This window comes from Rhamphochromis sp. 'chilingali' (assembly GCF_963969265.1).
Source record: "Rhamphochromis sp. 'chilingali' genome assembly, chromosome: 2".
Taxonomy (NCBI): domain Eukaryota; kingdom Metazoa; phylum Chordata; class Actinopteri; order Cichliformes; family Cichlidae; genus Rhamphochromis; species Rhamphochromis sp. 'chilingali'.
Window position 1 is genome coordinate 63,692,688 of NC_137930.1, and position 23,720 is coordinate 63,716,407.

The 23,720-nt window shown below is 42.5% G+C and overlaps 1 protein-coding gene across 3 annotated transcripts in view; it reads left to right on the plus strand.

The window, feature by feature from the left end:
- Window positions 1–369: 369 nt before the first annotated feature.
- Window positions 370–23,720, plus strand: part of trim44 (tripartite motif containing 44) — a 55,831-nt gene continuing 32,480 nt past the window's right edge. Inside the window, exons 1-4 of one of the 3 annotated variants that reach the window (XM_080876001.1) lie at window positions 370–623; window positions 9,816–10,465; window positions 11,708–11,785; window positions 19,403–19,699. In XM_080876001.1, the coding sequence (XP_080732127.1) occupies window positions 9,821–10,465; window positions 11,708–11,785; window positions 19,403–19,699 (1,020 nt within the window). In that variant the 5' untranslated portion in view covers window positions 370–623; window positions 9,816–9,820. Of the gene's footprint in view, window positions 624–698; window positions 887–9,783; window positions 10,466–11,707; window positions 11,786–19,402; window positions 19,700–23,720 lie in introns of those variants that run through there. The other 2 variants (XM_080875999.1, XM_080876000.1) reach the window with 2 other exon arrangements.

The window sequence follows — 23,720 nt, forward strand, 5'->3', positions numbered from 1 at the left end:
TTAACGTATGCATACATTTCAGCGCATGTGTATATTTTGACTCTTTGTGAAAGTCCACGTAGATCTTGTTTTGAAACCCCTTAAAGATGTATGCTGTGCAAAGATTTCACCACAAAACAGTATTTCCCTGAAGACCTCATCTCATCTAACCTCTTGACCGGTGATATATTAGCTACATGACAAGGTCATTGGCTTTTGGTGCATTTGTAATGTAAAAATAAATAGATAAAATATTTATATGAATAAATAAAACACGGAAAAATGTTAACCCAAACACAAAAAATGCGAGGCTTCTCTGTCTTGGTTTTACTCGTCAAACGAGTTTTCTCTCTCTCGCCTCTGTGTGTCTCTACCGTTCCCAAACACACAGGAGACTGCTAGCAGGAAGTAGAAAAAAAGAAGACAGCAGCTGACAAAAATAAGGAAGTAAACGTTGTCGGTTTAGAGCAGGAGCTCCCTTTGTGCTGTAAAGTAAAAGTAGATAAGTCGACAGCTCAGCAGCAGAATTCAAAGTACGACGGCTGCGCTAAGGAAGTTAGCCGTCAAGCTAATTCTTCACAGACTCCACATTAACTCAGAACAAGCCCTGGAGAGAAAACACGAGGGAAGAGGAAGACAGACGAGTAAGTACACTCTGCAGACTGCTGCAAACTGCCCTGCAGAATGAGGGAGAAAATGTCTGTGTATTTGTGTGAGGAGGCACTGTGTGAATGTGAGTAAGAGACAGAGAACTGGCAGAGAGGGGCGGTGGAAGAGCGAAAGAGGGGGAGTTTTCTCTCCATTACAGCACTTTTTCTGTCGGTTGTTTGTGTCAGCAGTGGAGAGAGTACACAAACAGAGCCCAAGAGAGGAAGGCTTCGAGGAGAAAGAGAAAGGAGACAAAAAAGTGTGTACCAGCCAGGCATGCATCTGTGCTCTTTTCATTCTGTTCAGCTTCACTCCTGCAGAGTGGTCTGAAAGGGGGTGGTGGTGAGTGCACATAAAGACAAAAAAGAACAAGATATGAAAAGGTCAAGGCTTGACGACATAACCAGGAAGGTGAAGGAAGGAGAGCAGGGGAGTGTTTGGTCATGCTGAGGGCACAGGAATACACACTCAGCACTTTCTGTTTGTGAGTCAGTAAACAATGTGAGTGTGTTTGTGTAACCGGTGTGATTCTGCGTTGTGTCTGATAAAAAAGGTAAAAGAAAGAAAGACCTCCAAGTAAATAATTTGCCCACTCCAGCTCCTCTCCCACAGGGGAATTGTAGAAAAAGGGGCTGGCATTTATTTTTACATTAAACATAAAATATGCATTTACACGTAACATATTTGACATAAGATAAAACAAAAACAACATGAAATCTGACATACCTGATAAAAAAGGTAAAAGAAAGAAAGACCTCCAAGTAAATAATTTGCCCACTCCAGCTCCTACGACCAAATACAGACAGTGGGGAAGAGGATTAGCTCAACCCACCACAGCTCCCAAGCTAGCAAGGAATACATATTCATGCTATCATTTATGGCGCCTAAAACACATTTATGACACACACATACTACACACTTATAACATCTTTACAAAAACAGGCTCAATAATGACAATAACTAAATTAAAATCGCAATCATAAACATCAGGGTGGTTAAATATGAATTATGTGTGCTTTAAGGTGCTGGAAAGAAATGACACCCACCTCTCCCACAGGGGAATTGTAGAAAAAGGGGAGAGGCAAAAGGGGTACACTGTATTTATAGTATTGCACCAAAGAAGAAGAAAAGAATGAGGAGGGGCTCTAACTGATAATGAACACAACTACAGGCTTGGAGGTCCTAAAAGTCAGGTATAAAAGGAGAAGTTTGGGGGTTTAGAACACATTTTGTGTAATTATAACAATGTTATTTATGACTCTGTTACATTCACCCCCCAAGAATTACACAAAATCCTAAAGGGTACACCAAAAAAAAAATATAAACCCACAATAACAGATACAGTGGCCTCAAACAAATTCACATCGCATATACAATGAATTAGATCAGCAACATAGCTTCCTCCAAGGAGGATAAGAGACCTGAGACCTGCTCGGCGCCTAGCAAGATCCCAGGACTTTCTATAGACAAAATGAGGTGCCATTTACACCACACAAAACAGGCCATAATATCTATGGGCGTCACTATCAGACTGCACAGACTGACAACATACAATGAACTCTGTGCCTGTATTATTCTTTTCCAAAAACAATAGCAATGAAAAACATACAGAAATAAGCAAATTCACACATCAATAACCGCTGCTTGAACAGGTTCAACACCAAGGAGTGTTTCAAGTTGAGCCATTGATTCAATCAAGCGACGAACTGGTTTAATGATTCTACCAAAACGTGTGGTAAGTCCTTGATCCACGTCCACATTTTTGGGTTCAAGAGAATGAAAAGTGTGGGACGGGAAAGCAGCAGGGGAGCCTGGGGAGGCTCCATCACCAGCCAGCCCACCAAGATCAGAAACACCCATTATGGGAGGGGTCCCATGAACGCCATCTTCGACCGGGTCAGCGGCAGATTGCTGATGGATCCATGATAGTGTGCGGTCATCACACTCGCCAGTGCTGGAGACGGAATCCACAGTCCAGGTGGCAGGAGGTACAGCTCCTGTGCCCCCAAAAGATGTCACAGACCCATCCAGGTCAGACTCAGCGGGGCCACTGACAACGCTCACAGCAGGATGTGCAGCATCGTCATTCAGTGTTGTGTCCAAGGGCAAAAAGTTAACTTGAAGGAGCAGGTTGCGATGCACCACACGCTCTTGACCTTCTTTGTCTCTGATACGGCAGATGTGAAGAGCAGGATCCAAGTCAACTACCGTGTACACAACAGGTTCCCATTTGTCAGAGAGCTTCCTTTTTCCTCTGACTCCCTTGTTTGCCAACAACACCTGGTCCCCTAGTGAAAGAGGCAGACCCTTCACTTTTCTGTTGTACTGGTCAGACTGGTGTCTCTGCTCCATTGTGCTGTGTTCCTGGGCTCGGAGCATGGCAGAGCGCAGGTCATCCATCAGTGACTTGACATAGGTATCATAGTCACAAATGGTGTCATCATGAAGGACATCCCGAAACATGAGGTCAACTGGCAACCTTGGCACCCTCCCAAACATCAGGTAGAATGGCGCAAAGCCGGTGGTCTCGTGTGCCGTACAGTTATACACAAACGTCATGGACTGTATCATCTGCGGCCATTTCTGCTTACATCTGGGGGGGAGGGACCGTAACATGTTTCCAAGGGTGCGATTAAATCTCTCTGTGGTACCATTACCCATGGGGTGGTATGGTGAAGTGTGGGATTTGGCAACGCCACCCAAAACCAGAAGCTCTGCAAGCAGCTCACTCTCAAAACTAGCTCCCTGGTCAGAGTGAATGCGCTGAGGGAAGCCATACACACAGAAGAATCCATCCCAGAGCTTTTTAGCGACTCTCTTAGCTGTCTGATCCTGGCATTGGAATGCATGTGCTAATTTTGTGAAGTGGTCAGTAATCACAAGGACATCCACAGACTTGTTGTTGCTGTCCTCAGCTGACCAGAAGTCAATGCACACAAGTTCCAGTGGAGCACAGGTCTTAATGCTTTCCAACGGGGCCCTAGCTGCTGGCTCTGGGGTCTTGCTGAGAACACACCTGCGGCAATTTCTCACATGACCGCGCACATCCTTCTCCATATCATACCAGAAGAAACGCTGACGAGCCAAGGAGAGTGTGCGAGGTTGACCTTGATGACCAGCATTGTCGTGTATGCCAGACAGCACCACTTGTTTTAGGGAGTCAGGTACCACAAACTGGAATCTCTTGTGTTTGGTCAGTGGGTCCCTCACGACTCTGTAGAGGACACCATTGAGGAATGTGAGCTTATCCCATTGTTTCAGGAGCCGCAACGTATGTTGGTTCTCATGACAGCGCTCACGTCTGGAGGGTCTGCGCTTACGCTCAACATAGCGGGCTACTCTGGAGATCACAGGATCCCCTGTTTGATGAGACAGGAGATCAGCACGGGACAGCGCATGAGTAACATCACAGTCAGGTGGACTGATGGAGGTTAGGTGACCAGCGAGGGATGTTGCACGCTGGCGAGAAGCAGACTCCCACTCACAGAGCGAAGACATGAGAGAAGACACGTCATCAGTTGACAGAGACACATCAAGCACAGCAGAGGGTGGAGCACTGCGTATCGATTGAGGTTGACAGGTCAAACGGAAGGCATCTTGGACACTGGCATCTTTCACACCACTGACTTGCTCTAGCAGCTCAAAGTAGGGCTCCGACAGGAGCCACTGGGCCAACGGCCTCACAAACGGTTCCCTGCTCAGGGTGTCTGCCACAATGTTCAGCTTTCCAGGAACATATTTGATCTCAAAGCAGTATGGTGCAAGCTTAGAGACCCAACGCTGTTCACAGGCATCCAGCTTTGGCTTAGTCAGAATGTATGTGAGAGGATTGTTATCAGTCCAGACAGTGAACCGATGACCCTTGAGCCAGTGGCTGAACTTATCGCACACAGCCCACTTCAGAGCCAAAAATTCGAGCCGGTGTGCTGGGTATTTGGCCTGACTGCGGCTGAGAGACTTACTAGCAAAGGCTATAGGTCTTGCTCTCTCCTCACCAGCTGGCACCTGGGATAAGACAGCACCCAGCCCATCCATGGAAGCGTCAGTTGAAAGGATGAATGGCCTCTCAAAATCAGGATGTGCCAGCACCGCACAGCTGAGGAGTGCACCTTTGAGTCCCTCAAATGCTTTCTCACAAGCAGGAGTCCAATCTTGAGGGGTGAGCTTGCGAAAAGTTCCAGGTTTCCGACTCCCATGGCAGCCTATAGTCCTCTTCTGACCGGCAGTTAGAGCAAAGAGTGGCTTCGCAATACGAGAGCACCCTGGAATAAAATGCTGGTAAAACATCACCATGCCAAGGAAGGATCTCACTTTCCTCTGAGAAGGGGTGCAACCGTCACCATCCATAAGGTCAGTCTTCTGAAAATTGGCGATAACCCTCACTTTATCCTGATCAACCGAGACACCACCAGCATCCACGACATGACCCAAAAACCTCACAGAGCGTCTGAGAAAGTGACATTTTTTCTGCGCCAGCTTCAGATTGCTGGTCCTCAGGCGAGAGAAAACAATCTCAAGACGTCTTAGGGCCTCCTCTTCTGAAGGCGCAAACACCAGCAGGTCATCAAGATAACACAGGAGGCTGGAAAAGTTCAAATCACCAAAGATGCTGAGCATCATCCGCATGAAAGATGCTGGGCTGTTGCATAGACCCTGGGGAAGTCTGTTGTACTCATACAGGCCAAGAGGTGTAGTGAAAGCAGTGTACCGTCTGTCAGACTCATGGAGGGGAACGTTGTAGAACCCAGACGTGAGGTCCATGGTGCTGAAGAAAGCATTCCCACCAAGGGCAGCAAGACAGTCAGCCTGATGGGGCAGTGGGTGAGCATCCTTAATGGTTTTGGCATTGAGCCAGCGGAAGTCAGTGCATATCCTCAAGTCACCTGACTTCTTCCAAACCATTACCAGTGGCGAGGCGTATTCGCTGGTGGACTTACTGATGATGCCTTTCATCTCCATGTCTGACAGCACCTCTCGCAACTTGTGATAGTGAGCCGGGGGTACTCTGCGATAGGGAAGCCTGAAAGGGCGGTCGTCAGTGAGGTGGATACGATGGACAAAGTCTTTCACCTCACCACAGTCCAGTTTGTCTCTAGAGAACACATCTTGGTAAGTCAACACAAGCTCCACCAATTTCCTCTTCCACCCATCTGACACTTCACAGCCCCAATATCAATGTCAGCCAACCCAGCATCTTTGAGTAGCTGTGCAGAGTCAGGCACAGAGTCTGATGAGGGGGGAAAACTGGTATGCTGGTCAGTCAGAGTCTCGCAGAGACCTTGAGTGATGGGCAGGTCCTCCACAGCAATACAAGGAAAGACATCCGCAATCTTAGCATTGCGACGAAGTGTCACAGGGCTCTCTGTTGGGTTAAGGACTTTCATAGGGACCCAACGATCTCCCCACATGGGTGTTATAATGCGCCCCACCATTATGTTCTTTGGAGTGGAACGGGCTGACGTGGGTTCCACAACGACAGTACTTCCTGGAGACACGAGGGCAGAAGGTGGCAGCTTTCCCCAAACTACATATTCTTTTTGTGGCAGGAGAGTGACACTCTTCCGCAACCTGACTGTACCTACTTTATCTGGCAACACAGGAGCAGACCACCGTGAGATACAGCTCAGCAACTGCAGGAAGTCTTCACAATCAGTGCCAGTGTAATTGGAGTTAATAAGCTCCCAGTACTTTGTATCAGCCTTCATCTTCTGAATGATGGGCCGGATCACATTGCTCCCCACGATGAGCTCATCTTTTTGCCCAGGAACCACAAATGTTGGTACAAGAAACCTAGTCCCATATACTTCAATGTCCAAATCATAGATGCATTTCGGTTGTGTGAGAAGGCCACCGCAACCAACCAGCACCACATTTTCAGGGATATGCTGCGGAATCAGAGCAACACCAGCGGCTCTTAGCTTGCTATCAGCCTCTTCACTTAGTGTGCATGACATACTTCCTGAATCAAGCATGCTTGTCAGGGAACACCGGCCACTGACCGACACTGGAGTGTAAAACAACTCACTAGCCCTGCCAACTCTTTGTGAACCCATAATAACAGTCTTCTCATCAGAGAGGCTACTACAGCAGTTAACATATATGGCTTCTGGGTCTGTTGCATTTCTGAGGGTTTCATCAACACTGCCCATGCTACCCCTCTCGTTACATGGGCTGGCTAGTTTAAAGCAGCATCGGTGGGAGGAGGGACTGAAACGCTTGGTTTCTGGTGCAACTGTGGGCATTCACGCCTCATGTGTCCAGGGTCAAAGCAGCTGTGGCATAGCTTGTACAGCCTACAATGCACATGGGTTGTGTGTTCATGTGAGCCACACACTCTGCACGAAGCACGATGAGCATTGCGGTGCCCATGGGAATGACCTGTGGGTTGTGGGCACCTAGGACCAGTGGCTAGTGATGCAGTGCACATGGACAGAACCTTGTCAAACAGTGCTACCATCTGTTGAACACCTGGCTCAGCTGGAGGAGGGCCAGAAACTGGCAAAGATGGGGGCATGACATGTAGAGTCAAAGGAGGACAAGCAGAGGGCTGCTGCACACTTACCATGCCATCAGAAGAGAGAGGCTGACATGTGGCTGCAGAGGGAACAGAGGGCATAGGATACGAGGCTGGCTCATGTGTTACTGGGACTGCTTGAGCACCGCTGGAGTGGGGCTGGCTGTTAACAGCAACAGGGCTCTGATGCGGGATGGACAGACTTGCTGTATTATGAGACAAAACACTAGACTGTCTCATTTTCCTCACATAGTTGTCCAGACGGCTCTGAACCTCAGCTGCAGTCCACTCCTCAGGGGCCTTCAGTTGAAAAGACAACGTAAGACTGTGGTCAGGACAGTGATTAATGAACATCGAAACAACCTCACTACTGGGGTCCTCTACCATCTTGCCGCGCCTGCGGAGACACTCATCAGCAGCATCAATAGACTTGTTCAACCGGATCCAGTAATCCATGGCGTTCTCACCTGGACGTGGCACAGTACTGTAGAAATCTTTCATGGGCAGGCTGGAATATGTCAAGTCGCTGAAGTTAGACCTCAGTATGTCAAACACAGCAGTAATAGGATCATTCCGATTCAACTCAGGGCGGCAACGAAGTGACACCTTGACCACATCTCTGGCTTTGCCAGTTAATCTAGACATTAATATGGCAAACATTTCTTCATCTGTGTCACAGCTGATTCTGTGCAGATAACATCTCATCATGTCCTCCCATTCACCGATGGGAAATAGATCTGTGTTGTCACCCTTGAAGTATGGTGGAGCTTTGGTGTCTGACTGAACAACAACCTTCAGCTGGGACTGGTCATTGCAGCTCGAGGGCACATTCTGGGAAGACTGTGGCTGGGTGGGGGCTGGCTGGTGCATAGAGTTAAGAGAGGATGTGATATTTTCCCCAATTTGCTTTGCTAAGTCAGTGATCAAGCTGCTCAACATGTCACTAGTGACAGCCTGGGTGTGTGTTTGGCGTTCGCAAGCAGCTGGTGTGGAGCTAGCTGCTGGCATTAATGGTGAGTGCATCACTGGCTGGTCTACAGTGTGGGCACCAATACCCGGGACTACTGGCCTACCCCTCCCAAAAAACTTTGGAGCAATCTGATGACCCCTCCCCAAACCAAAGGTCATATTACTCCCCGCAGAGAACAGATCAGGCAAAGCGCTATCCACAGTTTCCTCACTTAACATGTTGGCCCAAGTGAGATATCACTGTTCAACAGCAAAAAAAAACGAGCCTAACCCCCACACACAATTATGCAAAACTTCACAAAACAATGAAATGTGGGGAGAAGAAAAAAAACATCAAAGAATCAAAACACCATAGAAAATAAAATGTTGTTTTCTCCTCTCAATTAAAACAGGCTGTAAAAGCCAATATCAATAGAGAAAAAAAAAATTACAATCCGCGCCTGTATAATTTGAGGCAACAATATGAAACAGTGACAGAAATGATCACCTACGTATTTGCCCTTTAAGTTCACACGTGACAGAGATGCCTGCAAGCCAAATTACGGGGCATCGATCACACACGCGATATAAAAACCTGTGAGTCAAAGCGCAGGGCACAGGATTCTGGCACACAGCTGCAGAGAGGAGGCGGGAAAACAGCGGCAGCAGAAGGAGGAGGGGTGGATCGCGGATTGGCGATGTGACGGGTCACGGCACCAAGTGTAACCGGTGTGATTCTGCGTTGTGTCTGATAAAAAAGGTAAAAGAAAGAAAGACCTCCAAGTAAATAATTTGCCCACTCCAGCTCCTCTCCCACAGGGGAATTGTAGAAAAAGGGGCTGGCATTTATTTTTACATTAAACATAAAATATGCATTTACACGTAACATATTTGACATAAGATAAAACAAAAACAACATGAAATCTGACATACCTGATAAAAAAGGTAAAAGAAAGAAAGACCTCCAAGTAAATAATTTGCCCACTCCAGCTCCTACGACCAAATACAGACAGTGGGGAAGAGGATTAGCTCAACCCACCACAGCTCCCAAGCTAGCAAGGAATACATATTCATGCTATCATTTATGGCGCCTAAAACACATTTATGACACACACATACTACACACTTATAACATCTTTACAAAAACAGGCTCAATAATGACAATAACTAAATTAAAATCGCAATCATAAACATCAGGGTGGTTAAATATGAATTATGTGTGCTTTAAGGTGCTGGAAAGAAATGACACCCACCTCTCCCACAGGGGAATTGTAGAAAAAGGGGAGAGGCAAAAGGGGTACACTGTATTTATAGTATTGCACCAAAGAAGAAGAAAAGAATGAGGAGGGGCTCTAACTGATAATGAACACAACTACAGGCTTGGAGGTCCTAAAAGTCAGGTATAAAAGGAGAAGTTTGGGGGTTTAGAACACATTTTGTGTAATTATAACAATGTTATTTATGACTCTGTTACATTTGCACACAAAGGCAGTTCAGTGACTGCAGATGTGCTGTAATGTGGCACTCGATGGCATTTCGTCTAGATGCCTGACAACATCTGTTTCGGGAATATTAAATCAGAGGGGATTAGTCCTGAGAATCTTGGACTTTCCCTTGTGCAAAGATGAGATGTGTTTACAGAAGGTCACAGCTATTTATAACCCGTCTTCTTCTCACTGTTTCTCTCCTGTCAGACTTTGCTATCTGATACCTTGAATTTTTTCAGCCACCATGGAGCACAACGGAGAACCTGAGACAGGTTCTAATGAACTGAAACAAGAAGAGTTGCCGCAGATGGACGGTTCATGTGATGCGTGCGAGCCTGATGAGGCCCAGCCAGCGACACAAGTGTGCCCCATCTGCAGTTTTGCCTTCTGCCCCATCCATGCAGACAGACACGCCAGTAGCACGCATCATGTGCTATTGCCCTATAACCCCGAAGGCACCCAGGCTAATGGTCTTGGCACAAACAGGGACTCCAGAGTTGGAGGCGCAGCTGAGGATGAAGCTGTGGGAGAGATGGCAGCTGAAATGGGTGCAAATCGTGGGATGGCACCTCTTGGAGTGGCAGTAGTTAATGGGAATGAGAGGGTTGATCTTGAGGAAGGAGAAGGAGCCCATAACTCTCCACCTGTGGAAGCAGAGCTCGGCGAGGGAGCTGAGGGTGCAGAAGCAGGGCCAGAGGCTGGGGCTGCTGAAGACAATGGGAAGAGAAACACCGTGACAGTAGAGAGATTGCGTTGCAAGGAGCATGGCCAGGAGGGCTCCCTCTACTGTAAACCTGATGAAAAGATCATCTGTGTGGTGTGTGCTGTGCAAGGTGAGCACAAGGAACATGAGATCATAACTCTGCATGAAGCCTACGTTTGGCAGAAGGTGAGATGCACACTTATGTAAGGTTTATATATATATATATATATATAGTGTACCTAATCTTTATGGCATGCCCCCCAACAATATCTGCTATGAAACATACAGTGTCACATGTCTAGTTTGCATTTCTAATTTTGTATTAGTTAGTGTGCCAATCATTGTCTTCAAGTTAATTTGAGAGGGCTATGTGCTCTATTTTAAATATATGTCCCATGATAACCCACAGTTCTTCATCAATAAATTAATTCTTACAGACACTTTGATTCTTGTGAAAGCTGTGAAAGAGAAATGAAACATTAAAAATACACCCCGATGTCCCTTTTGGTTTGGTGCCAATTATGGCTTCACCCTTACTTCGTTTTCCTAGATGGCCTTTTCTCTTCAGGCATTTTAAATAGAGCCACTGAGTCACAAGTTGTTTAGTGAAGCACTGCATTTGGTCTAGTAAGTCATGTTAATCTGTTGGATTTATGGGGGGGAAAAAGGTCCATCAAATCTGGGTTCATTTATGCAGAGCTTGGTGTTTCTGATTATTATAGTTTCATTTCAGGTCAGATGTTCAGCACACTGATCACATTTGGGCTGTGCTATTGCACAGAGGACAAGGTGATATGATCAGAAACAAGGGCTTAGTTTTGAATTAATGTTATGAGCATAAGAGGTTTTTGTTTGTGAGCGGTGAAATAAACTGATTTAGAAAGTCTGAGCAGAAGCCTTATTTTAAAATGGTCATGCAAAGTCAGTGAAACTTAACTGTCTAGAACTGCAGCGTTGTCTTTGGTGGTACAAACAAAAGTAGAGCAACACACTTAACTGACTTACATTTACAGACACATATGGATTGATTACAGACAAAGAGGGTCAGACATACAGCCCAAGGCCACAGTGTTTAGTCTAAACACCCCTTAGCTTTAATCCTGCTTCCTGTGTTAATGTGCTCTTGTGGAGAAACTTTAACACCTTGTATATTGCATATCAAAATATGGAATATTGTAGTCTGTAGTCTCCTCAAAATGTTGTCATACTACCAGATGAGGTTTTTTTGGCACTGTCCTTGTGTAGAGTTATAAACTAAAATGTAAACTCAATGGTACTCTTTTGAATGAGTGCAAGATTAAGGTAAACAAATAATTAGCCTGCTGCATGTCTTGTTTGACTTGCACAAAAAGAATATCTGTGTTTGTGCTGTTTTTATAGTGGCCTACTGTGCTGTGTTTACCGCTTGTTTGTCTGTTGTATCTGCAGAGCAGGCAGGGTTATGACCTGCTGGGCTGTACACAACAGATGGCTGAGAAGATCAAGACCAAGTGGACCAACCCTGAGGTGAGTGCTAACTCCTGTGTACAGAAGCCTAACACTTGTTATACAGCAAAGAACCATTTTTAGAAAACCTCTCCCAAAAAAGGTGCACGCATCTGTTCTTAATTAATGAGCTCATACCGGCACCTATTTAAATGAAGTTTGAATATATTTGTGGTGATAAAAGGTGGTTTTAAATTCCATGCAAGGGGTGACAGGGCACCATTTGTATATTAATTTGGATTTTAGTGAGATTGTGCCATGTGTTTTGAGTTTGAATATGCAGATTATTTTTGAAGTTTACATTTAAGAGACAGCTGAACAATCAGTGTATTTAACATTAAGTGTCCAAGTGTTACAGAACATAGATATAAGAGGTTTGAGTTAGAGATCAAACAACAGTGTAGTTATACAAATAACCAGTTGCTTGAAGGTTTTTTACTTACTTGGGAGTGACTCCACAGTCAAGAAAATGATGGTCGATTTTAAGTCATATCCATGGACGTATTTAGGGCAAGCAGTGTCAGTCATCCTAACAAACTGAAGCTGCAGGCACTGGGCATTTCTATATTTTAAATGCAAATGCATATTTATGCTGGCACAGTTGGGATGTCACTGATATGAAGTCCTTGTATGCATTATTTCTTTGTCATGGCTTCTTTTAAAAGAAAAAAAAAAGATGAATAGCGATTTTTTTTTTTTAAAAATCAACTAGGTTATATCTGTAGCAACAACTTGTTTGATTTTGTAGGTTCTGTAGCTACGATCGAACATTATTTGAAGCCCTAACAAGGAAAAAGACAAAAAGATATTAGTCTGTTACATCTTTTTGTGTGCAGTTATAAATATGATATAGACAGTGTAGTATCAGAAACGGCAGTCTAAAATAGAAGTAGATTATGTCGTAAAGGGATTCAGCATTGTGTATATTCATTGTGCTGCTCCATGCACAGACCACAGATATTCCCTATTGTGTTAGGTTTCTGCAGATAGAAGTCAGCTTGAAGCGTGGCTTCATTGTGTGATTACTGAGTCATGACGTTTTTAGACTTCGGTTGATTTCACTTTTTTGACTCAGCACTTCTGTGCCAAGTCAGAGGTTGTATTTTTCAAAGTGACTGTGATCTAGGCATTGTCATGTAAAAAAAATAAAGAGTGCTGAATACTGAATGCCCCGTAGCTGTTGTTAAACCCTTTTTGAACTGGGTAAGCTGACAAAAAAAAAAATCAAGTGTTCAGTCTTCGACTCAGAATATGCATATGGTGTAAAATACAATGTTGCATTGCAATGAATTTTTATTATTTTATAATTCATAATAGGGCTGGGCGATATTACCTAAAATTCATATCGCGATATAATTTGAAGCATGTGCGGTAACGATATATATCACGATATATTCTTTTCTTCTGTATAACGTATTTTCCACACTATAAGGCACACTTAAAACCTCAAAAATCGAGAGTGTGCCTTATGTATGAATTCTGGTTGTGCTTACTGACCTCGAACCGATTTTGGCGTGCAGAAATCTGTTAAAAATGTTTTGATGGATTGTCAGAGCATTATGGCTGCCGTAGTGAGGAGCTTCGCGGAGTAATCTGGGTCCAAAACTCCATCATCTTCAGGTCCCAAAGTCAAACGAACACCGAGAGTTAAAAACGGTCTAAAGTCTTTCATCTTTAATAAAATGATCAGTGTTGCTGCTTTATCGGGTGTAACAATTAAGTTTAACATCCAGTCATCCATGAAAACAGAATTTATTACATTTAACGGAGTTAAAGTTAACAGGAAGTTAGCTCGCTAGTTTACACCTAAACATGACATACCATGTTCTGACTGAGAGATTTTTGAACCTAAATAAAACGTACACCTCTGCTACCACTTCCAACATAAATGAAGACAGAAAACTAAACAGCAGTGGCGTTTGCAGGGTTACTGAAGTTCGACTACCTGGTATATAATGTTGTGCTACGTGATTGCTTGCGACACAGCTATGTTAGTATAACATTAGGATGAACGCCAACTTTTTTTCCACTCCATAAAAGTTAACGTGAGGGATTCTGGTGGTTAGGGACAAATGCAATCGCATAGCAGGATGCTATACACGGGCCAAACTTCAGTCAGGAGAACAACTGAGATTATTCATCCACAATACGAGGTTAGTTATTAATATACTGCAAAAACATGGAAATAGAACAGCTGCGAGAGAATTCAACATTAATGAATCCATGTTACGGAAGTGGAGGAAGCGCAGTTTTTGGCTTTCCCCATATTTCAAAAGTGCTTCATCTCTTTGCTATGACTGTCGCCCGCCATAATTTGCAGATGATAATGGTTGTAGCCGCTGCGATGCTTTCGGCCAAAACAGGCGAAGCTTGATGACATCATCAACATGCGCTATCGCGATAGAGCGATATAGTCAAAATCTCTATCGTTGGCCAAATTTATATCGTTTCTATCGTATATCGTTTATATCGCCCACCCCTAATTCATAATTAAGGCAATAAGGGGGACGAATTATCCAATATAATAATGAAGATCGTATCTTTACAGGACTGTTGTGCTATTTCACTACTTTTGTTTACTTGTTAAATCCACTCAAATTCTATGCAGGGCTGGCTTTGTGTACCAGCATCTTACTGTCGGTAGTGCCGTCTGCAAAGGCACCTGCTGGTGTAAGCATTGGGAGGTGGGATATGTGACATAGATTTGTTTCTTCTTCTCAGATTGTCTCAATCATCATGACACAGCTGTAACCTTACTTTACCATTTTCATCAAATCTTTTCCAGGTTGCCCTCCAAAAACAAACATGGTAACCTTTTTCTTAATGTCAGCCTAAACAAAAGCTATTCAAACTGAATTTTCATGACAAGTCAACCTTGAAAGCAGTTGCTGTATTTCCATTACAGATGCTATAGCGGGGGCATGTTCTGCCACTGAAAATAAAACCTGACCACATATGCCTAGGAGTTGTGCACTGAGAGGTGTGACAAACAAAGGCAGGATTGGGAATGTGCGTCCGCGGTCTCGGCTATTTACCATTTAAAGCTGCAGTACCTGTTCTCTCTCTCAACCACCTCTGCAGCCCTTGTTCTGCTGTATGCTCTGCTTTTATAACTGTGTCAGAACCCATCGGTGAGCCGTGGCACACGAGAGCATTGTTGAATACATGCAGAGATGTGACCCAAGCACAGTGGCGTAGTGTAACCGGTTAATTAGAGTGGCCTGTGAGAGAGAACACGTTTTCTGGCAGCCTACACCCCACCCAAGTTCATGTGTATTATCATAGTAAAATATCAGTGCCACCCCAAGGACTTCCTGAACATTTAGTCTGGGGTTGTTTCACTGTGGATTTGCAGTGTGCTTACTGAAAACCTCTTACCTGCTTGCTCACAGGGCACTGTGTTAGAGACTATTATGTGGTATGTCGGCATGTCCTCTCGGCTCTCTCAAATGTCAGCGTCGCTTATTATGCATGACAGGCAAGTCAGAATGACTACCTGTGCTGAGAAAAGTTGTGTGTGTGTGTGTGTGTGTGTGTGCACGTATAAAATAGAAGGTAAAGAAAAAGAGGAGCTGGAGGAGTTTAAATTGCATGGTATTGACATCTTAAAACACTTCAGAGAGAAAGAGGGTCTGAGTGGCTGTCTGTGTGTAGGTGAGAGGTGGATGAAAGATTTAACCCTTGGCTTGCATTTGCTTATTAATTCTAATCTGCTTATGTACTTTGCCACAGGCTTGGGGATTTTAATCTCTGAGCTCATATTGTAATTCTCCACAGGGGACTAGAATATAAGGGGGGAAAACAGTGATAAAGCTGCATACATATTAATAGAGGGCCAGAGGCGTAACATAATTTGAGGAGTAAAGATGGCCGTCTGTCAGTCAGCCAGTCACCTGAAGTTAACTATAGTAAGAGTGCAGGTGAGGCATGTTGGGGTTTCAAACCACAGCAGTACGTAGTCAGCATATTTACCTCGTCTCATGTTTTATTTACTTTTTACTTGTTTCTGCCAACCAGGATGCCGTCTAGGGCACATGCAGTCCACAGAGCCTCTCAGCTACAAAGAGAAGAGTCCATTAGCAGCACAGCAGTATCAGCCCAGTCACAACTGTGTATGTGTGTGCAGTGGCTACATCCATTTTCCCTGCCTCATAAAATCTACAAGAGCAGCAGACACATTAAAGGTGTCTTAGGAAGCTGAGGTTGAGGAATAGACAGGAGAGACATGAAAAGACTTGGCAGACTTGGTAGTGTTAGGTTTATTCACCCCTCTCTACCTTGTCCTATTCTTTCTCTTCCTACCTCCTTTTGCTCTTTAGAGCTGTCACTCCCATTTTATTTTGCCATTTTAATTGAATTTATCATGTATCATTCCCCAGAAAGTTTCTTGGCTGACATTCCTTTAGTCGAAAACAAATAAAAAGGTGTTGGAAATTGAAACTATGCTATTGTAAAACCATTTTATAACTTCCGCCACTTCCCTTTTTTCTTATTGTTTTATATGACTATAGCAGAGCTGTTTTTATTCAAATCAATTATCTGTCCCTTGCTTTGTTGTGTTAGAGGCTAAATTGGAAAATCTAGTTTCTGGGAGAGATAAAGGAGAGCGAGGGAGAGTAGTGTTCACTTGGAACAAGGCCACTGTTGCTAAGGGCAAGGACAGTTCAAATCCATTTAGTCCTAATGTTCTATTAATGCTTTTTAGGCCTTTTTAAAAAAGCATCACACCAAACAGAGCTGTGAATAGGCAGTAGAGTCTGCTGTGATTTGGAACAACAGAGAAACATATCTATCTGAACTCTGTCGCTTAAAATAAATCCCTAAAGCACAAACCTTTTTACCACTCCAAGGGCGATCGTGGCTCAAAAGTTGGGAGTTCGCCTTGTAATCGGAAGGTTGCCGGTTCGAGCCCCGGCTTGGACAGTCTCGGTCGTTGTGTCCTTGGGCAAGACACTTCACCCGTTGCCTACTGGTGGTGGTCAGAGGGCCCGGTGGCGCCAGTGTCCGGCAGCCTCGCCTCTGTCAGTGCGCCCCAGGGTGGCTGTGGCTACAATGTAGCTTGCCATCACCAGTGTGCGTGAATGGGTGGATGACTGGATATGTAAAGCGCTTTGGGGTCCTTAGGGACTAGTAAAGCGCTATATAAATACAGGCCATTTACCATTACAAAAAAAAAATGAGATGATTATTTTTCATCCGTTAAAAACAGGGAAAGTTTGAACCTTTGTATCAGTTGGTTAATTTTAGATGTTTTGATCATTGTGCTGATAGACCGTAGCAGTCTTTTGAAACATTTGGAGTTAACTACACATTAAAACGGCATTTTATTTTTATTTTTATTTTTTTTATGACGAATTTACTGAAGTTTCATTGTGGTTTAAAATGTTAAGATGAAAAACTCCTTTGTTATTAACACAGCTGCTGCTTTTATAATTCAGTCACTAATGGTGTAAAACATGGACGTAGCTTATGGGTCACAAAAATCAGCTAATGCGAAAGTGTTTTCAACTTACATTCTATTTATAGGCCACCAGATGGTGATAGCTGTAGTTCCAAAAAGACTTCGGATCTTTGGAAGTCTATGGAAAAACAGCTTTTTTTTCTCTCCCTCTAACTTTGTAAATCTTGGTAATTTTGTTTCAGAATTGAGGGTTATTCATGTAGGTTGCAATTTTACAATCAGTCCCTCTCCTTTTTTTCATGTATTTATTTGTTTGTTTGATTTGGATTTTTTTCTAATATCGAGGGTTCAAAATGGCACTTAAGAAACAAATGAATGCTCACGCTGTATCTTTACTCCAACTAGTTCCCAGTAAGCAGTGGACTGTTGTCCCTCCTGAGGCCTCATTTTGTGGCTTTAGTTTGCAGCATTGGAAATGAAGATTAGCACGCATGAGTGCTTCTTCCTTCTTCCTTTCCAATCGGGACAAATTCTCAGAGAAGCTTCATTGCTGAGTGAAAGGTCCAATGGCAGAGAGCTCTTGCTTCTCAACAAACAAAGAACTGATCCAGGATCACAGCCTCCATCTGCCTCAAAGGCCATGGGGCCTCACAGAGAACCAACAGAGATGGTTGAGAGAGAGGACGCCTAATTCCGTGTATTCATACCATAGCGTTGGCTATGGGAAGGTTTGTTCTTTATGGTTCCTCACTGTGGCAAAAAAGACTGTGTACAGTCCTTTTGTGTACAGGCATTTTCTCAGATTATTAGAATGTTTAAAATCGAAATTCTACAGTGAAAAACTTTCATCTGTCCATGTTTTTGCTCACATAGTTGTGAACCCCTGCCTATTTAGTCCTGAGGCACTCACTGTCTCAACTTTACTCTGTTGCATCTTTCCTGACATATTAAATATTTTGCCTTGTTAGAATTAACTTCAGTGTTTTTTGTTTTTTGTTTTTTAAATAAAAAGTAATACAGCTTCTCAGTTTCAGCATTGGTGTGTTTCCTTGGTACTATTTTCTATAAACTTTAAATTATTTGAAAACTATTGCATTTTCTTTTTATTTACATTCCACAGAGCACACAGTTGTTTTGGCATTTTAGAATAAATGAACTCGGAGAGAGTCATGTAGTCAATGCTGGTCCTTTCTCTCCAGTAGTCTACAATGGGGGGCTTTGATACAAGTAGGTCTTGACAATGAATGAAACTTTGTTACTAGTCTAACCCAGTTGTAGTTTTTTGTTCTTTATCTGAGAGAAATACATTCATGGCATTGATTTTGGTGAAGATAAGAGAATGAGCAATGTGCATGTTTTTCTCTCCTCACACAAAGAAAGTAAATTAAAAGTGTTACTTCTTGCGCTTGGTTTAATGGGCAATTTGGAGAATCTGATTGCTTGTGCAGAAATGGCAAATACACGATAAAACTTTGGGCCCCAGGGGCCATGGCTCTGCCAACCTTAGTAAAGACTGATGATTCTTTGCTTCACTGGAGAGAGGGAGACTGAGGGGAAACAAGATTAAATAGATGGAAAGGAAGAGAGTGAAGTTCTGCTCAAGGGAAAACGGGAGACAGAGCAGCTGATGTTCATAGATTGAAGCAATTATATTCAGGAGCAGAGATCATGACAAGGGATTTTGGGTTATTTTACCTCATGACAGCATCTTCATTGGAGGTGGAGTTTTGTCTAGACAGAAGAACTGCAGGAACGAGTTTGTTTATTGAGGTGTTTTAATGTAATGAGTCATAGCTAAAGAGAGGCTCGTTGGGGAATGGGCAAAGGAATTAAAAAAGTATCTCAGTGAGCAGTTCTGCTGCCTTGAAAGCCAAACAGATGGCTTGCTGTGGTAGAAGGAGCCTCTGAGATCTCTATCTGCAGATGGGATGCATGGAGTTTGCCTTTGGGGAATCTAATATATGCTATCAATTAGTTAATGCATGACAGAGACCTGTAGGCTTGCTGGAATAATGTTCACATTTAAATGTATAAAGTCCCTATCTGACCCTCACATGCATTGCTTTTAATTGCTTTTCCCCCCGCATTCAGATTTTGAGTAGCTCATTGTGGTTTATTCTGGTTAATTTGTGGCGGCTGTATATCTCTGTTTTGTGGTGAGTTAAATTTGCCCTGTTTATTCGTTCTTTCTCATTGTTTCCTTCTTTGTCTCTTTGAACTCTTTCTACATATCTTAGATGTCTACTGAGGAACTTGAGGAGTATGTGAACAGTCAGTTTGAGGAGCTCCGCAAATTGGTGCTACTGGAAGAGAAGAGGACCCTTCACCTGGTAGACCTTAAAGAAGCATTCCTCACAGCATCTGCTGCTGAGAAAATCGCAGAGATCACTGTTGAGACTGAAAAGCTTCAGGAAGAAATGGCCAACATAACACACCAGCTATGCCTGCTGGAGCAGGCTGAGGCGCAGGCAATAGCTCCTGTAGTGGCAGTAGAGGCCCTTTTAGCAGGGCCTGGAGCAGCTCACAGAGTGCTGGTAAGAGTAGCATTCATAACATTTTCTTTTTATGAGGGATGTTTACCTTCTTAAACCTTTTAAATGCAGTGGGGAATATAATTGTTTCCTCTAAGTTGGTGCCTTTTTAAACAAAATCTGATTTTTGTTAATTAATTAATTAAATTATTTTTATAGCTATTTTCTTTATGTTCTTAGACTTTTACGCTACCTATTTGTTTGACCAGTTAAGCAGGAACTATAGTGTTGCAGAGACTATATAAAAGCAGTCATTCCTGTTTTACTATAATGAAATCTGCCTGTGGGACACATCCCATCTTGATGCATTGTAATCCAAAGTCACCAGACGAGTCCACACAGTCTCAGACACTAACATCTACCTAGAGCGTTAAACTTACCGTCAAAATGTATGTCGTGAATTGAAGCATGCCAGCAGGCTCGCAGCCACAGAAACTATACCGTACCCAGTACACTGGAGCCTTTCCACTTGCATATTTAAACAAGCTTGTTTACTAACTAGACCTAAAAATGTCATTAACATACCAGTCTTAGAACATTAACCAAGTGCTCAAGAAATTTAATGAAAAGACAGTGTCTTACTTACATGTTTGATTGAACTTGGCACCCTAATTAGCAACATCACAGCACAAGGTCTGTTGAGAAGATTTTGAAAGAATGATTAACTCGTGTAACATGAGAACATGCTTGTAAAAGCAGTGCTATTGCTCTTATCTAAAAAAGGTTATAGGTAGTTTTAAGGTAGGATGAATAGAGAACAAGAACCGCAACACAGAACAGTTATCAGCGTTACATAAAGCTGTGTTTCTTTGCTTGTGGTTAGGCCTGAAAATGGTCTTGCGCATGAGGTCTTTGTTTAAAGATGAATGCTGTCAGCCATGGGTGCTTGATTCCAGGTCGTCCACTTGAAAGGATTTTCTTCCAAGTACTTAAGAAACCTTCTGCAAACAGCAACATTTATAAGGAGAACAGGTGCCATCATACACAGCTTTGTTCCAAGTGAAAAGAGACACTGGATCTACAGTATTTATTCATTATACATTATACTTATATATATTGAAATTATGTTTTCAGAATGTTCTCTCCTCTGTTAATGTGATGCATGTAGATAGATGCAGATAAAGCCTAAGCTTTTGGCTGCAATGTAAGGCCAAATACCCTTTTGCTATAGTATTGGCAGTTATAAACACATTTAGTCTTTTTACATCTTGGCCCCTTGGTGAAAGTTTACACCTTGTGCCAAAGAACTGCACACACCTGCACATGTGTGCAACTACACTATATATTATAGAGGTTTGCATGTATGTGAACTCTTGCACAGTAAAGGGTTGCAACCCATCTCCTCACATGTGCATCAAACTCTGTGGCGCTTCACTGCGTGTCTCATTTGAAAATTGAAGAGAAGGCTTTTACTGCTCATGGCCCCAAATTAAAATATCGCATTGGTCCATTTGTCACTCTCTATATTGCAGTCACTGCAGTTAAGAGAGGAGGCTTGAGTGTTCTCTGGAGGTTCTGTGCACAACTAAGTAGGTTGTAGTAATAGCGGTAGCTGATGTGTAGATTGCTTTATGGCCCTAAATGAATGTCGATGGGTAAGCTGTTTGTTGTCATGTGTTAGTTATTAATGGAGTAACTAAAAAGCAGCATTATTCGTTCACTGGAGATTCGTGTCAGTACAGAAAGAGAAGTTAAGTAGCTGCTCACTTATTACGTATCTTGCTGTGTACTCAAGCGAATATACACTGACGCTATCACTCACTTGTTTATCTACAACATTTTGGTGTTCCCACAGCGCTTGTAACTGTTGCATGTTTCATGTAGTCCTCCTGCAGTGTGTTGGGTAACAACCTTTCATGTTGTCATGGATGAAACTAACATTTATGATGACTCCACCAATTATTGATAGCACTGGATGTTTAGGCAAATTTGGGATCAGTCTTTTTAAAGTTTTATCTAGGCTGGATGGGAGCCTTAGTACACAACCATTTAAGGTCCGTCTATGATGGCTGATGATAAATGGTATGTTGGTTGCTGGTCAGAATCTGGTTGGGTCACACTATGAATTTCATAGAATTTACCGAAAACCACACTTGTGTTTACTTGGTGCCTTAGGTAGTTTGTTAGATGTTGTGCTTTGGATCCATTATTTTCTTCCTTTTTTGGGACTAGTTTCCACACCATGATGCTGCAACCACAGTTTTCAATTGTGTGGATTATACTAATGAAGTGAGGCTCAGTGCCTGGTTTCATGTGGTTGGGAAATGTGGCCAAATGGTTCATTTCAGATGCTTTATAGCACTCCATCCCTCTATAAAAATCTTATTGGTGAAGGGCCGTGCTACTGATTGTGCTTCTGTAAGGATTTCCCGTGATGAATTAACAATATATTTCCATAGCCTTCCTTTGGTTTGACATTGTGGAGAATTACATCCAGACTTATATGGAAGAAAATGTGTTGAATCCATTTTAACAAGATTTGGAAAATTAGAAAGGGGTCTGAAAAGTTTTCACATGCTGTATGCGGTCCCTGTTTGCTTTTTTGGATTACTGTTTATTTCTCTTCTTGTAAAGCTCAATCTAATCCTGCTAGCCCGGGAGCTACAGTTCACCCTCCAGCCCTTTTGGAATTGGTGCTCTGAGTTAAACTTTTTACAAGAAAAGAAGGATTTACTTTTTCAGACAATTGCTGCTTTGTATGCATATCAAGGCCAAATACTGTGGCCATGTAACTGCAAGTCTGTGAGATATATAAGCTAGGATGTAAAATATATCTTGCACTTATCCTTTTAACATTCTTTGGATGAAAATTAAACAATTGGAAGGAGTTAGACAAAAATATTAAAAGTTACAGTCTGTTTGTTATCACATTGCTCAATTTCCATCTTTTCATTAAAAAGTGGCTGTAGGTACTCATTTATATCATCATTAAATTTGTGTTTACTTAAACAATTACTGATGATAGAGTAATTAAAAAAACACACATGCCCCTGGGCAGGAGTCTTACAGCTAAAAGGGCGATATGTGTCAGCTAAAATATCCATACAGATACACAGAGAGCACAGCAAACACTGTAACTGAACATGCACACTAAAACGACAGGACTGTAGAAGATGGTACACAACAGGTGCATGACTGTAGACTAAACACGGTTAATACTGTGTAGACAGAGTTTATGTGAAATGCTTAGCGTATAAGTACTGAATTGGATTTCGAAGTTCTCAGAAATATATCTTCGAAAAACAGACACAGAGCCTCACTAAGCTATAAAGAAGATGCAGCATGAACAGAAAGCTAAGAAGCCTCATTATTCAGGCAATCTGAGTCAGAACAAGTGACCTAACCCTCACTTAGTTCTGACCCAAGTCTGCTTTGTTCGGTTTTTATATTTTATACATGTTAGCAGGATTTTGGTTTAAACCATTTGAAAATGATAAGAAATAATATTTTAACAATAAGTTTTCTTTTTTTCACTTCATTTTTTCTATATCTATTATATATGACTGTACAAATGGGGTGTCAAATGAAATATTTTTTTTTTTGCTTCAGATCATTTTTTACACTTTTCAGTTGATGCTTAAAGCTTCAAATACAATTAAGTTGTTATTTGAAAAACAGGTCATTCTTTTAGGATATTTTCGTTTTAAATTCTCTGACTGTGGTTTCTTTCCAGCTTTGAGAGACCAGTTTTTATGTGTGCACATAATAACTAAGTTGCCCCAGGCCATGTGAATAATGTAGGAAATGTTGAATCTGGGCTCATTCAGACCTTGAGGGATATTTTTGTTTCTATTGAAAAGGTAACCATAGTCCTATAGCTGAGATCTTCTTTCAAACTGCACATTTCTTTTAATTTTGTTCCATTAAAAACTCTTAATTGGACAAAATAAAAATGATGAACACAGCAGTGTAACACAAGCCTTGTTTGTACTCATAAACTGATCTAGTCAAAACAAAGAAATGCATTATGTGTTATTAATAACACATAGTGTTGGCCTGCAATGAAAAAAAGACTTGCATGATA